Raw genomic sequence first — 12400 nt, forward strand, 5'->3', positions numbered from 1 at the left:
AAACACTAGGTTACCAGGGGAAGACCGGAAATGTAAAAAAAACTGTAAACAAACAAACATGGAAGGATACATTGGCACAATATTGGGTGCGCTGGTATGCCTACAATTATAAAGAAACACTACATTAACAAAGATTGAAGATGGTACGTTAAAAACACATGAAATCAGAGGAATGCAAGCATATGCTATATTACACACCTAGTTTATTCATCAGACATTTCTTTTGATGATTGCCTAATGATGCTGTTTTAACAAAAACGAGTACATTGATGTAAGGCAGGAGCTTGGAAGACGTTCAAATCAGGCAGTCGGTCCCTTAATTATAGGACCTTGGCCGTGAAGAAAGTAAAAAACGTAATATAAAAAGTCTCAAACCCACAATAGTACGAAACATGTTTTGGCGTCCTCGAGGCAATTACTGATATGTCGCAAAGTGCTGTCCCATTACTATTTATAGTATACCATTTCGAGTCCTCGCAGCCTGTCACACTCAAGCTCTTACCAGGTGACGTCAATTAAGTCCGTGAGGGTTCAGGATTTAGGCTTTAGGGGGGACATTGGGATTGGAGCTGTATACGTGCAAACCACAAACCATTGCCCAGATCTGTGAAAGCGTCAGTCCCACTCGGTATGTAGCTGAAAGCAATGGCGTTTCCTTCCAAGTTAGGCGACTTTTTTTCGTTTTTCGAATGAAAAGGCTTTTTTTATTTATATATTTTTTTATTATAACTTCGCTTGCGGTGGGATCCTTAACTTTTTTATTCGAAAGGGAATTAAAAAAACGACGTGTTTTTTTTTAAGTTAGACTTGAAAACTGGTGACGCGCATGTGGACTGTCCCTGATGTGAGTAACCATGACGAGAAGGAGATGTGTGCGTGTGCGTGCATGTACAATGCGCGTGTGTGCACGTGTGTGAGATGGGTGGGTAGTCACGTGGTTACAGTCAGGCTAATGTCACATGGTTTATATTTGCCGACTGATCCAAAGGAGGAGGTGGGAAGTTTCACCATTGAACTTTTTGGGGCTTTTTTCCCCAGTGACCTGTTGAACATTCGAAGGGGACCGATATAGTTTCACGCCGACCTGATGATATGGAAGTCCCCGCCATAAATTTAAAGGTAAGCGCTTGTTTGTTGTTGATGTTTTTATCGACGTCGCTGTCAATACAGTAATGATTGTTACGCAATTCTCTGATGTTTGGTTTTGGCAAAGGGGTCTCTGTGATTTTGGCACACACTGCCTATAAACCCCATAATCCTGTTCGCCATGGAGCAGTCACGTTCATGTTGTCTGAGTCTTATCAACTAAAACGACGAAGGTTTAAATGAAAGTGTGTTTTGTTTTTGTTTTTTTGTCTTTGCTGTTGGGAGGCTATGGAGACCAATACAGTTTATGATTTGTAGCAGCTACGAGTATATATGGGAACTGGCAAAACTGATAGAATCAGTGTAACTAGCACTTGGGCTTTAGGAGCACAAGGAGAATACGAAAGCTGTTTCTAGTGCATAAATCACAGTTTATTGCATCATTAATCATTTTCATTACATCAAAGGGTTGTCTTGACCAAAAAAGGGGACTGGGCTTGTAAGTACTCCTATATACTATCTAGCTCAGTCCAACCAGTATTAGAAAATGATAACAAAGCTGAAAGTCGAGGTATACAACAAACCTGTGATCACACCCAGCCTCCAAGTCTGGAGCTGCTCCATAGCAATGACCAGGAGACTGCTCTTAGGGGATTTTCAAAGGAAAAAAATCACTTCTTTTGTGTCTGACTTTATAAGATTACTGTAAAATTTGGGTACAAAAACTCAAACCAGCATTCCGTGGATCCATATATAATGAGGGGACTATTCACAATTTTCCATGGACAGCTCTAAGTTTTATACCCGATGATAAATGATCACATTTTTAATCCTTAATTTTTTTGGCTTGCTAGGGAGTTGTTTGTGATCTTAGATCTTGATTTAAATGCCATAGACGAAGATTAGTTTACAGACATTCTAAAACTGAATGGCATTTTTCTTAAATACATTTTTTTCCATCCCCTTTCACAGGCAATAGTATTTGTGCACTGGCTGCTGACTGTATGGTGAGTAAAAGAGCTGGCCATTTGGTTCCTCTACCTCTTTTTTCCCCACTTACCTGTGGAATTTCTCTTCTCTTGTTGTACCCTCCAACTCAACACTGCACAGCAAAATACAGTTTGACTCAATATGCTGACGCAGGCCTTGACAAATTACCTCCCTTTGCAGAGCCAGAAGTAACTGCAAGATCTAATTTGAGTAAAAAAGAAAAGACAATTGTATCTTTTGTAAATTTTAGTATCTGTGCATTTGCTTTAGGGGATGTATGGCTTGGCTACCCAACTCTTATGTTTGGGGGAACTTCACCGTGCTAGCAGTTGGTGTATGGGCCATTGCTCAGAGGGACTCGATCGATGCCGTGCTGATGGTGAGTGCTTGCCTTGATTTCTTCATACAGGTCACAAATCTCAACGCTATATGTGGGCCTAACTATAAGCATAGTGCTGTGTATGCATCCTAATTTGTTCTTGGAATCCAGGGCAATCTCTGAGCATCCATTTCAGAAGGACAGCCCTACTTTAATTCAGCATGAATTACCAAGTGGCCCGGTCCTTCTCAGTGCATCAATTCAAAGCACCAAATTACCCCAGTATACATTGTGGAAGAGTGAATGTGTTACTTTGCATATCCGCCGAGTCTCACTTACTGTTGACACCTCAACAGAGGTGTCGGAGTATATGGGAAGCCACGGATGACACTGCTGAAAAGAGAAGAGGTTAAATCTAGGCTGGCTACCTTTTCACCCCATGTATTTTAAAGTCTTCAACTAACTCACTTTTCCAACCGCGCTCTTTGAAACCGAAGAGCCTGATGATGTGGTCCAGTGGGGTAGACGGAAGAAAAAAGACAAACTACAAGCTTAAGAGGCTTTTTATTTAAATATTCTTCAAATATTGCATTTTTGTATGCGTGTATTACATTAGGTAATGCATGAATGTAGGCAGTATGTTTGTGTCTTTGTTTATTTCTTTACAATTCGTCAACCCTCGTTTAAGAATTTCATTATAAACATACAAGTCTCTCCAGAAATGTTTCTCCTTTTTCCCTCACAATCAGACTTAAAATCTGAATGATGTTTATGATTTTGATATTTGTATAAGTGAGTGAGGTGTGGTTACACCAGTCTTGAGCCAACCTGATTGACTCAAGACAGGTTTTAGATGTGGCTGCATCCCCAGGAAAACCCACACTAGAGACTGGGAGAATGTGCTGTGCAGGTCTGCAGCCCCAGAGAGCCCTGGCTGTGGTGCAGACTCACCAGTCTTGGCTCTCCAGCACAGAGACACGGACACAGATGAAGAGCACAAGAGCCAATTTTTTTTAAATTTTTAAACAAAGAATGAAAATAACAGATTGGGTAAGGAATAATCCGCGATAAGGTGTGTGTAAAAGGATTTTAATGCACAATGCAGAGTCAAAGAAGCAAAGAACCACCCGATGCAAGGTGGAGGGTGGTTCTTTGCTTCTGCGGAGTGGATTATCCCACTTATACCATGGTCACTTACCAAGAAATATAAAAAAGTATTAACTTATTTTTGGTTGAATGTTTTAGACTCCGAATTAAATGGTTACGAAGCAAATGGTAGCCACTAAGCTAAAGCTTTGAATGTTTATTTAGCTTGCTACTCATTCAGTGGGTTGCTATGGTTCCATAGCATCTTTGCAGCTAGCGCATTAATGTAGAGGACTGATTAAACGTGATCCGAACTGTGTGTGCATTGTACAGTTTTAACACACACCCTCCAGCCAATCAGACACAAGTATGCTCTGTGACTGTGGTGTAAAAGCAGTTAAAAAACGAAAAACAGACCAGACATCCGTTAAAAGTCTCTTGTTGGGGAGAGAGCTGTGTGAGTCCATGTCCCTGCAGACTCCAGCTCTCTCCCAGGTTCTAGCGTGAGTCTTTGTGGGGGTACCACTGCATTTTAACATGTCTCAAGCTAATTAGACTGACTCGAGAAAGGAGAGACCGCACTCCACTTGCCACACCTATCTTCACAGGAGTATGATTCTCTTGAATTAGCACAAAAATATATCGAAAACCTTCATTGTCCTGTAGAGTGGCACTACACTTGGAACAAGGACAGAAGGACCCGACACATGCCAATTTCCAGATGCTTATGCATTTCTGATGATAGACTCACCTCTCTACTTCCCCTGTTTTTTTTATTTTTTTTCACAGTTCCTTGTTGGGATGTTTCTGACGATAATGACTGACGTCGTCCATTTTGGGATTTATTATCCAATGTCAGAGGTCCTATTGGAAAGGGGCAGGGAAACTTTACGTTTCAGTGTGGGCATGGCCATCCTCAACCTACTTCTCAAACCTGTGACCTGCTTTTTTGTCTACCAAATGTACCGTGAGCGTGGAGGAGATTACAACGTCAACTTTGGTAAGTACCCTTGCACGGAGGTACCTGCTGTCTGCCTGATGTCTCTTAATCAGTCATTCAGAGTATAACAAGGAGCTTCTGACCTGTCAAAACTGAAGCACTCTGGGTGTCCAGGTAGTGTAGCAGTCTATTCTGTTGCCTACCAACACGGGGATCGCCAGTTCAAATCCCTGTGTTACCACCGGCTTGGTCGGGCGTCCCGGCAGACACAATTGGCTGTGTCTGCGGGTGGGAAGCCGGATGTGGGTGTGTGTCCTGGTTGCTGCAATTGCACCTCCTCTGGTCAGTCGGGGTGCCTGTTCAGGGGGGAGGGGGAACTGGGGGGGAATAGCGTGATCATCCCATGTGCTATGTCCCCCTGGTGAAACTCCTCACTGTCAGGTGAAAAGAAGCGGCTGGTGACTCCACATGTATCGGGGGAGGCATGTGATAGTCTGCAGCCCTCCGCGGATCGGCAGAGGGGGTGGAGCAGTGACCAGGATGGCTTGGAAGAGTGGAGTAATTAATTCGATGGGTACAATTCAGGAGAAAAAGGGGGAACCCCCCCCCAAAAAAACAAAAACTGAAGCACTCTTATGTCACGGAGTCTAAGATATAAAGAAACCATACCAAGATAATGGCACAATGAAACAAGATTGACACAATGCCGTGTTTTTGGTGTTGATGTCAGGATGAATCAATATTGAAAAAGCTCAAAACAGTGAGATTCCCTCAATGAGAACTGAATTTCTCCTACAGTCTTTGAGAACTTGTCAGGAGATATTCTGTTTAGAGAGAGAGACATACATTTATTGAATCTCTATTTGGCTGAAAAATGTAGAGTAAAAATTGCCATTAGAGGTCATATCAGAATGTGCATCATTAAAAAAAATAAATAAAAAATCCAGTATTAACTCTGAATGTAACCAAAGCTGGAAACATGGTGTATTGTAATGCATGTGCATCAGATGTTGTTGTAGTGTGCAGAGGCATTTTGAGGAAGGGCACACTGTCTACCTCGGCATTCTGTCTCCCTCTTTCATTGTTGTTTGCTGTATGAAGCCTGTTTAGTAAAGCACAAACAACAAGATTGTGACAGCTCCAACTACAGTCAAACTAATCGAGTTAGAGTCACAAGACTACTGCAATGCTAAATACGGGTGGGGAGTTGTATCAGAGGTCTATGGGTATGCAGGGAAAACAATTTTTCTCTTTAATCAGAATCACAATCAACTTTATTGGCCAAGTGTACTTGTGCATACAAGGAATTTGACTGTGGTTTACAGCAGCTTCTTGCACTTGTATATATCACTCACACAAAAAAATGACAAGCATGTGTTCATCATCTTGTCCACACAGCTGATTCAGTCATGTACACAGCTGATTCAGTCATGGAGGGACATATATGAATAATTCTACTTTTCATTGAAGAAAAGTTGTGATTAGTTATTGATACAAACATTTGTCTCTGATTGTTGTGCAGGTTGGCTTTGTTTTGCTTTATTGAACAGGGCAGGGGAGAGTCAAAGCAAATAGAAACAATGAATTATAACACAGATCTGGGCATAAATATATCAAGCATCTCAGACTTACTCCCACAGACTCGCCCTGAAAGTATGACTTGGACTAAAATTACTCCAACGTCAGGGTAGGACTAAAAGGCTGGCCAAGAATCTTTCTCCATGCATTCTTAATTAGCAGTGGGAATGTAGAGGAACGGACATCGCTATTTCACGACACTTTGAGCTGCAAAGTGTTGCTACTAAATTAGGCTTGTTGATCGCAATCTCTGACGGCCCCTTCGGTCCCAGAGCGTGCAGAGATGCAATGTCGGTTAAACTGTTGACACTTTGTTAGCACGTCTCCATATTTGATTTCCTCGAGGAAGAATTGCATGTTGATGAAGCCGGTCTCATTGTGATTTTGCTTTAATGGCCTGTGCACAGTTGCGCGCAGCAGGTATATCCATCTGAGTTTGATTGGCTTTGTAGGGGCTGATGAATGTAGCTAATGCTAGTTTCAGAGTGTGTGTATTTTTAATGACTGTCTGATTGCATGGCTGATGCTAATACAGACCCCTGCTGCCCAGCTCGCTCTAAGTACAAGGCAGTCAGCTTCATGCGGGTGAGTTATCAGTTCAGTTATCCACTGTCCCTTTACTTTTTATTCAAAATGGCGTGCGTCCGATGTTTTGTCAGATGAGTCTGTCTTTCATCTGACTCTCAGTAGTGTGTCTTGTTTTAATTTCTCTTCACAAGGACATCAGTCCTGAGACATGAAGATTTCAGGGGCAAATCCGCTGCCATGCATTACCTCTCATGTCCCCTGCTTGTCTATGACCATAGTCTAGGTTAAGTTTAATCATTTTGTTCTTCATAATTGTCCTTTTATTCTTAATTGTAAGATTTTGTTCTGCCATCCCTCTATTCTGTTCTCACTATACCATTAAATGCTAACCTCACGCTTGTCTATCTTGCTGTTTGTAATCTAGCACCACAATGTGATCATTTGTCTTTTCCTTTTGTTCTCTTGTTCTCCTATCCCGTCCCCCTCCTCATCTCTTCTCTACTACCTCTTATCATCTCCCTTCTTCCGGTTCTCTCCTCTCCATCATGGATCGTTGACCTCTCAGACTTTGAGACCTCTGTGGACAGCCGTTGCACCACGGACAGTGCTGACAGTGCCTTTATTGGCCGTCGCGTCTGATTCCCGGCTTCTTGCTTTACATCCATTTCTCTTCTTCAATCATCATCTTCCCAACTTCTCCCACACAGGAAGTATGATTGGAAAATAAGACTGCAGGATTCAACAAATATACTGCCCCCCCCCCCCGGTCAGCCCTTCCCCTTTCACCTATCCCCTGTTCACACTATTGTGTTTTGGTCTTCTTTTTTATCCATTTGTCTATATATATATTTGTTCTTGTCCATTTGTCTGTCTGACATCTTCCTCGATCACTACTACTGTCATTAAACTATCTTACCTGCATAGCTTTAATTGTTTACATCAGTGTCATCATGTTTGCCTTTACTCCGGTCTATGTAGATACCATAGTCTGTGTTTATATGCATTTTTGTAAGCTTATGTGTATGTATTATTCATATTGCTGCTCTCCAGACACCTCATTTGTGTTTGTATTCTCTATTTGCATATATTTAAAGCAGAGCAGCATGATGTTGCACATTCTGAGGTTGGCCTAATTGAAATCAACTTACTGCCGGCCTGTGGTAATGCATGGATACAGTCTCTTTCTGTGCACACTTATTCGAACATACCTGAAAGAACAGGTAATATCAGATTTGGCCTGATTTTTTTTTCACCCTCAGAAAGGTTTGGGATTAATTGTGTGAATTGTGCTCCCAGAGTGCTATTGAATTAATTACATTGAAAATCATGATATACTCAGGGAATTTGCAAAAGTGCTTGAGATTGTTTGTGCTATCTAGCATTGCAAACCTTTTAACTGGAATGAAATGAAATTGACTACCTTCAATCTCTATGCACTTTTGGGCTATGCAGTGTGGCAGATGTTAAATCGTGCAGACTTGTATAGTTGCCCGGTTTGTCATTGGTATTCTGACCATGCTAGATTTGGGCGATTGTTTACTGTGCATAGTGGTTCATGAGGGAGGCCTATAACAAACACTAGATGGATTATACCACTATCTTGCCTTCACAAAAGTGTGTTATAAATCATGTTTGCCTGTCATATATTGTATGCAGGAACTCTTATGCACAGGATTTCAATAGCCCTAACCCGCCAACAGTTCAGAAAGATTCTGGGTGGCTTATCTGAAGGCTTGCACAATGCAGATAGCTATAGGAGATCTTTTTTCTGTGTGCTCAGTGGTGACTGGTGGTCTATTCTTGTTGCCAAGTTATCCATAAATAGCCACAGCCTAAGTAGCTGATCAAACGCTAGTGGGGAGAGAGAAAAGGAAATCATACTGAGCGATGAAAACAGAAAATTTGTTCCAACTGAAAGAATTGCTTGAATAAAAGCCGTTATTTTTTTCTGTCCGCCAGTTAACACAGACTATTTGAGTTTTTTTTATTGGCAATTTTAGTTACCAACCGTTAAATCTATATTCAACCAGAGAGTGCCAGATGCTTGAGTCAAGATAAATAACTTGCCCTGATTGAGCCAGAATTGTGTGTATGAAAAGCTACAATTTTGAAAAAGTGAAGAAATAAAGGCATGTCAGAAGAAAGGACAGCATATCATAACTGAACCTCCTTCATGAGGCTTACTTAGGCCGTGAGCATTTTCATGAGCACCAAACCAGTTACGAATCATTCATTATCATCCCATCGTTGATCACAGGGGTTGAAGACCTTTTGGCTTGTCTCTGCAGGTTTCCCCACCATCACACGAAACAGAGATGCCTATCAGTCCATTGACCCCCAGGACCAGTCTACCTCAGGCAATCCCTTCAGCCAGGCCCAGGACAGCAAACCTGCAGCCCAGTCCTACTAACAGAGCTCATGTCCATGTCATCTCATGCAACAGGATTTCACTAATTTTTCTTTTTCCATTCCTAATATGTTGATATGATGTTGTTGTACATTGGCTTGATAATTTGTTCCTCTTTTTTCTCCCCCATTTGTAGTGCAGGCTTCACAAGAACGGAGCACTGTCTTAAGTTGAGAGAAAGGTTCAGAATTTCAGAGGCGTGCTATATTCGGAGGATATCTGCCACGTATTTGTGAGCCGGTCAGTCACAAGTTTCATGTGCCACATTCCCCTCACAGTTCACAATGGTTCGAATCAATATGGAGAAAATACTGATTGATATAGTTGCTTGTTGATGCTAGCTAATTTCCATAAATTATGATTATCAACAGACTGTATGAGAGCAGATTAGCTGTGTTGTGGTAGTTTCTCCTAAAAGTTTGAAGGTTGTTGCATTTGCTGATAGTGGCTACTCCGGCTAGTATGTTTTGATACAAACTCACTTTTTTACATGGACAATCAAGACATACCACAGTAAAATATTAATTCTTAACATCATAACTAATTTTTTAAGAGATAAAGAGGGCTACGTGTAATGCTAACTACATTTTCATGCCCCAGTGGCACACTGCTGCTGAATAAATACAGAGGAACCCGTTCTCTGCTGCTTCTATGCTACAAGGTCAGTGTTCATTTTACAAGCGGGTCATATGTTGCTATAAGCAGTTGTTGAGGATACTTTTGTCTGCTAACTTTTTTATTTGCAAATCAGTCTACCTTTTGAATGCAGCACTTGCAGACATCTGTCCTTTGTGTTGCTCTTTGTGTTCTATACATAATTTGTGCCCATGTTGCACTATGTGTGTTTTTATGGCTCTCAAATTCATCATCAGTTCACGGCACCACCATAGTGCTTAGAGTCCAAGTCACTCGCAAAATTCATGGGATGACTAAGACTGGGTTTCCTTTTCAAGTGGTTACTCAGACATTGCTCTGCACACAGCCTACGTGATGTTTGGAAGATATGATGAAAAAAAAAATCATGGCTGCATCACTGGCTAGCGATCATAGTCATGTTCTGATCATGCACATAAAATAATAGTCAAGTCCCTCTCACAGACCGGACTAAAACCTCAAGAGAGGCATACCTCTATTGAGGTGTATTAATTCTTCTGTACATCTAGTATGTGATTGTCATTCCATGCAGTGGTGGTGCATCAATTTGTTGTCGACAAGATGCTAACCCTTGTTGATGCTTTTCTATGCAACTTTTATGTCATGAAAAATTGATAATACATTTTTCATTGTACAAAAAAGTGCTGTAGGAGTCAACTCAAAGTGTCAAGTATTTATTGTAAGATCAACACAGTCAAATGGTTTACTTACTTTTCTTTGTAGTTTTTATCCCTGGCGTGAAGGGAGTTAAGACGTCCATAAGCCCATGGCCTATCAGTCGCTATAAACTGCCGAAAACATCCATTTAAAGATGTCATGTAGTCTTGTATTAAGTTAAATCTTGGTTTTCTTATAAAGTGTCACAAATATCTGCCAAACAGGTGATGTAATTTCACACAATTTCCCGTTTTGAAGATGTCCTTGAACAGTACTTGGAAATTAGCCCGCATTAGAGAAACCATTCAAGCGAGCTGATTCTTTCATATTAGAAATAAGTAAAATGATCTTCCACACTTTGCAGATTTTTCTTTTTTTGAAGAAGAAGAAAAATAAGATTTTAAGGCTCGACACTATATTCAATGATGTAAGATGCTCTTTTCTTGTGTACCCAGCACTAAAGTTGCACTACTTCATGTATTTATGCATTTCTTCATGTAATCTGTCGGTTACTCATTTTATGCTGTACATTTTTACAGCTGTTTTTCTGTTGCATAATGTTCCCACTGTAGAAAGTGACAGTACATTGAAGCTTTACATTTTTTACAGGTAAATGTTACAAAAATATTTTTGAATATTTAATGGTTTATTTACAGATATTGGAGCAGTTGTCCGTGTTCATGAAGTGCACATATTCCATACAATTTTAGCCATGGTCCTTACAGTGTGCTGAGTGTGAGTATTTATAGCTTGTATCTTCCGGAGAGCGATTGCATCACTTTAAGTTTTCCTCTGCAAATTAATGTTTCTCACAAGGTTGATGTTCCTGTTTCAGTCACATGTTCAGTGACAAATCAGAGATGTGGTAAGCACCATGCTGTACACATCATGCCTTTTTTTCTGATCATAGATTATACACCATTGCAATGTCTTAAAGATCTTTTAATTTTATGCATACAAGCAAGCTTAGCCTGACTGTTACAGGTGATATGACACATGCAATTTGACAGACCCCATACAAGTACTATGAGTGAATATGTTATCAGCATGTGTGGCCCTAGTCAGAATCAAGCGCTCAACCCTGAGAGATAGTGATGTCTGTTAGCTGCAAAAGCACTTTCTACCATATCCTTACACTTAATCCAATGTGCACTTCGGTCATTTAATGTTAGTAGTTGTCAATTTTATGTAGTCGGTGTGGGAGGAGACTGCCAATAGAAAGGGATAACCTGCTTTCCACTGTAATTCTGTCGTCTTCCTTTGTAGAGCGTGGTAATACCCTGACATAAGGCAGATCCTTCCACCCATTTCAAGCTTGAGTCGCATGATCAAGATGACATTGTGGAACAATTTGAGCCTCAGTAGACTCAAGTAAAATTCTTGCGTTGGTATGGGTACCCTGATAAGATGGACATTTTCTTTGATTGGTTTTTGTAGAAAATTGGTACAAATGCTATAACTGTTAAAAAAACGTTTTCACTTAGCTGAATGGATAGGCCTGGATGAAAAAATGGGCCCAAGTTATCAACAAAGCACAATAGCTTCGTATTGTTTTACTAAGTACAGATCTCAAACTAGTTGAAATGCTCGGTTTACGAATGATTATTTTTTTTGTGTGTTTTTTTTCCCTAAGATTTCAATGTGAAGGTGTGCAATGCTGACTGATTTAAAGTTTATCCGGCAATATGTTTTCTTACAAATAAAGAGAATGTCTGTCAAATAACGTTTCAAACTGTATGTCATCATGTTAAATTTGCAGCTGTAGAAACTGTACCATCAAGTATTTTTTCTTTATGTAGACTCTAAAAATGTTGGCACCTGAAGGCCACTGAAGCCCAGAAACACAATTGGGTTCCTGAGAAAGGAGAGCACTCCTGTACTGAATATCTGTGATTCTGACCAATGCTCGCTGCTCATACGTGAGAAGAGTACTCCCCGTTGGTACAGAACGGGCCCCAGCCCACAAATTATGATTTGCTCATTGTGGCCTGGCAAGGCTCATTAGGCGTTTGTTTGTGTTTAGGGGCGTTGTCAATGTACGTAGTCCCAAATTACTTTGCAGTTGATTGGATAAACCTTTGATTAACGAGCGCCGCAACCGCCATGATGTAGAACCAGAACGCTACTTTTCCACAGGAATGGGTCTGCTCGTAAA

General features: G+C 40.8%; 1 protein-coding gene across 2 annotated transcripts; it reads left to right on the top strand.

Annotated features, from left to right (window-relative positions):
- The first annotated feature begins 972 nt into the window (after positions 1 to 972).
- agtrap (angiotensin II receptor-associated protein) lies at positions 973 to 11962 on the top strand. 2 transcript variants are annotated; one of them, XM_056274280.1, is made up of 5 exons: positions 973 to 1119; positions 2059 to 2093; positions 2347 to 2455; positions 4271 to 4481; positions 8816 to 11962. In XM_056274280.1, exons 1-5 carry the CDS (start codon positions 1093 to 1095, stop codon positions 8935 to 8937), a joined length of 504 nt encoding a protein of 167 aa, XP_056130255.1. In that variant the 5' UTR covers positions 973 to 1092; the 3' UTR covers positions 8938 to 11962. The 2 variants fall into 2 exon arrangements, with proteins under 2 accessions (XP_056130255.1, XP_056130256.1); XM_056274281.1 differs by lacking the exon at positions 8816 to 11962 and adding an exon at positions 7093 to 7218.
- The last annotated feature ends 438 nt before the right edge of the window (positions 11963 to 12400 follow it).

The sequence above is a fragment of the Lampris incognitus genome, chromosome 2 (genome assembly GCF_029633865.1).
Source record: "Lampris incognitus isolate fLamInc1 chromosome 2, fLamInc1.hap2, whole genome shotgun sequence".
NCBI classification, from domain to species: domain Eukaryota; kingdom Metazoa; phylum Chordata; class Actinopteri; order Lampriformes; family Lampridae; genus Lampris; species Lampris incognitus.

Coding starts and splice junctions, on each gene's coding strand:
- agtrap (XM_056274280.1), top strand. CDS start 1,093: ATGGAAGTCCCCGCCATAAATTTAAAG. Junction 1,120..2,058: donor TCCCCGCCATAAATTTAAAG/GTAAGCGCTTGT, acceptor CCCCTTTCACAG/GCAATAGTATTTGTGCACTG. Junction 2,456..4,270: donor CGATCGATGCCGTGCTGATG/GTGAGTGCTTGC, acceptor TTTTTTTCACAG/TTCCTTGTTGGGATGTTTCT.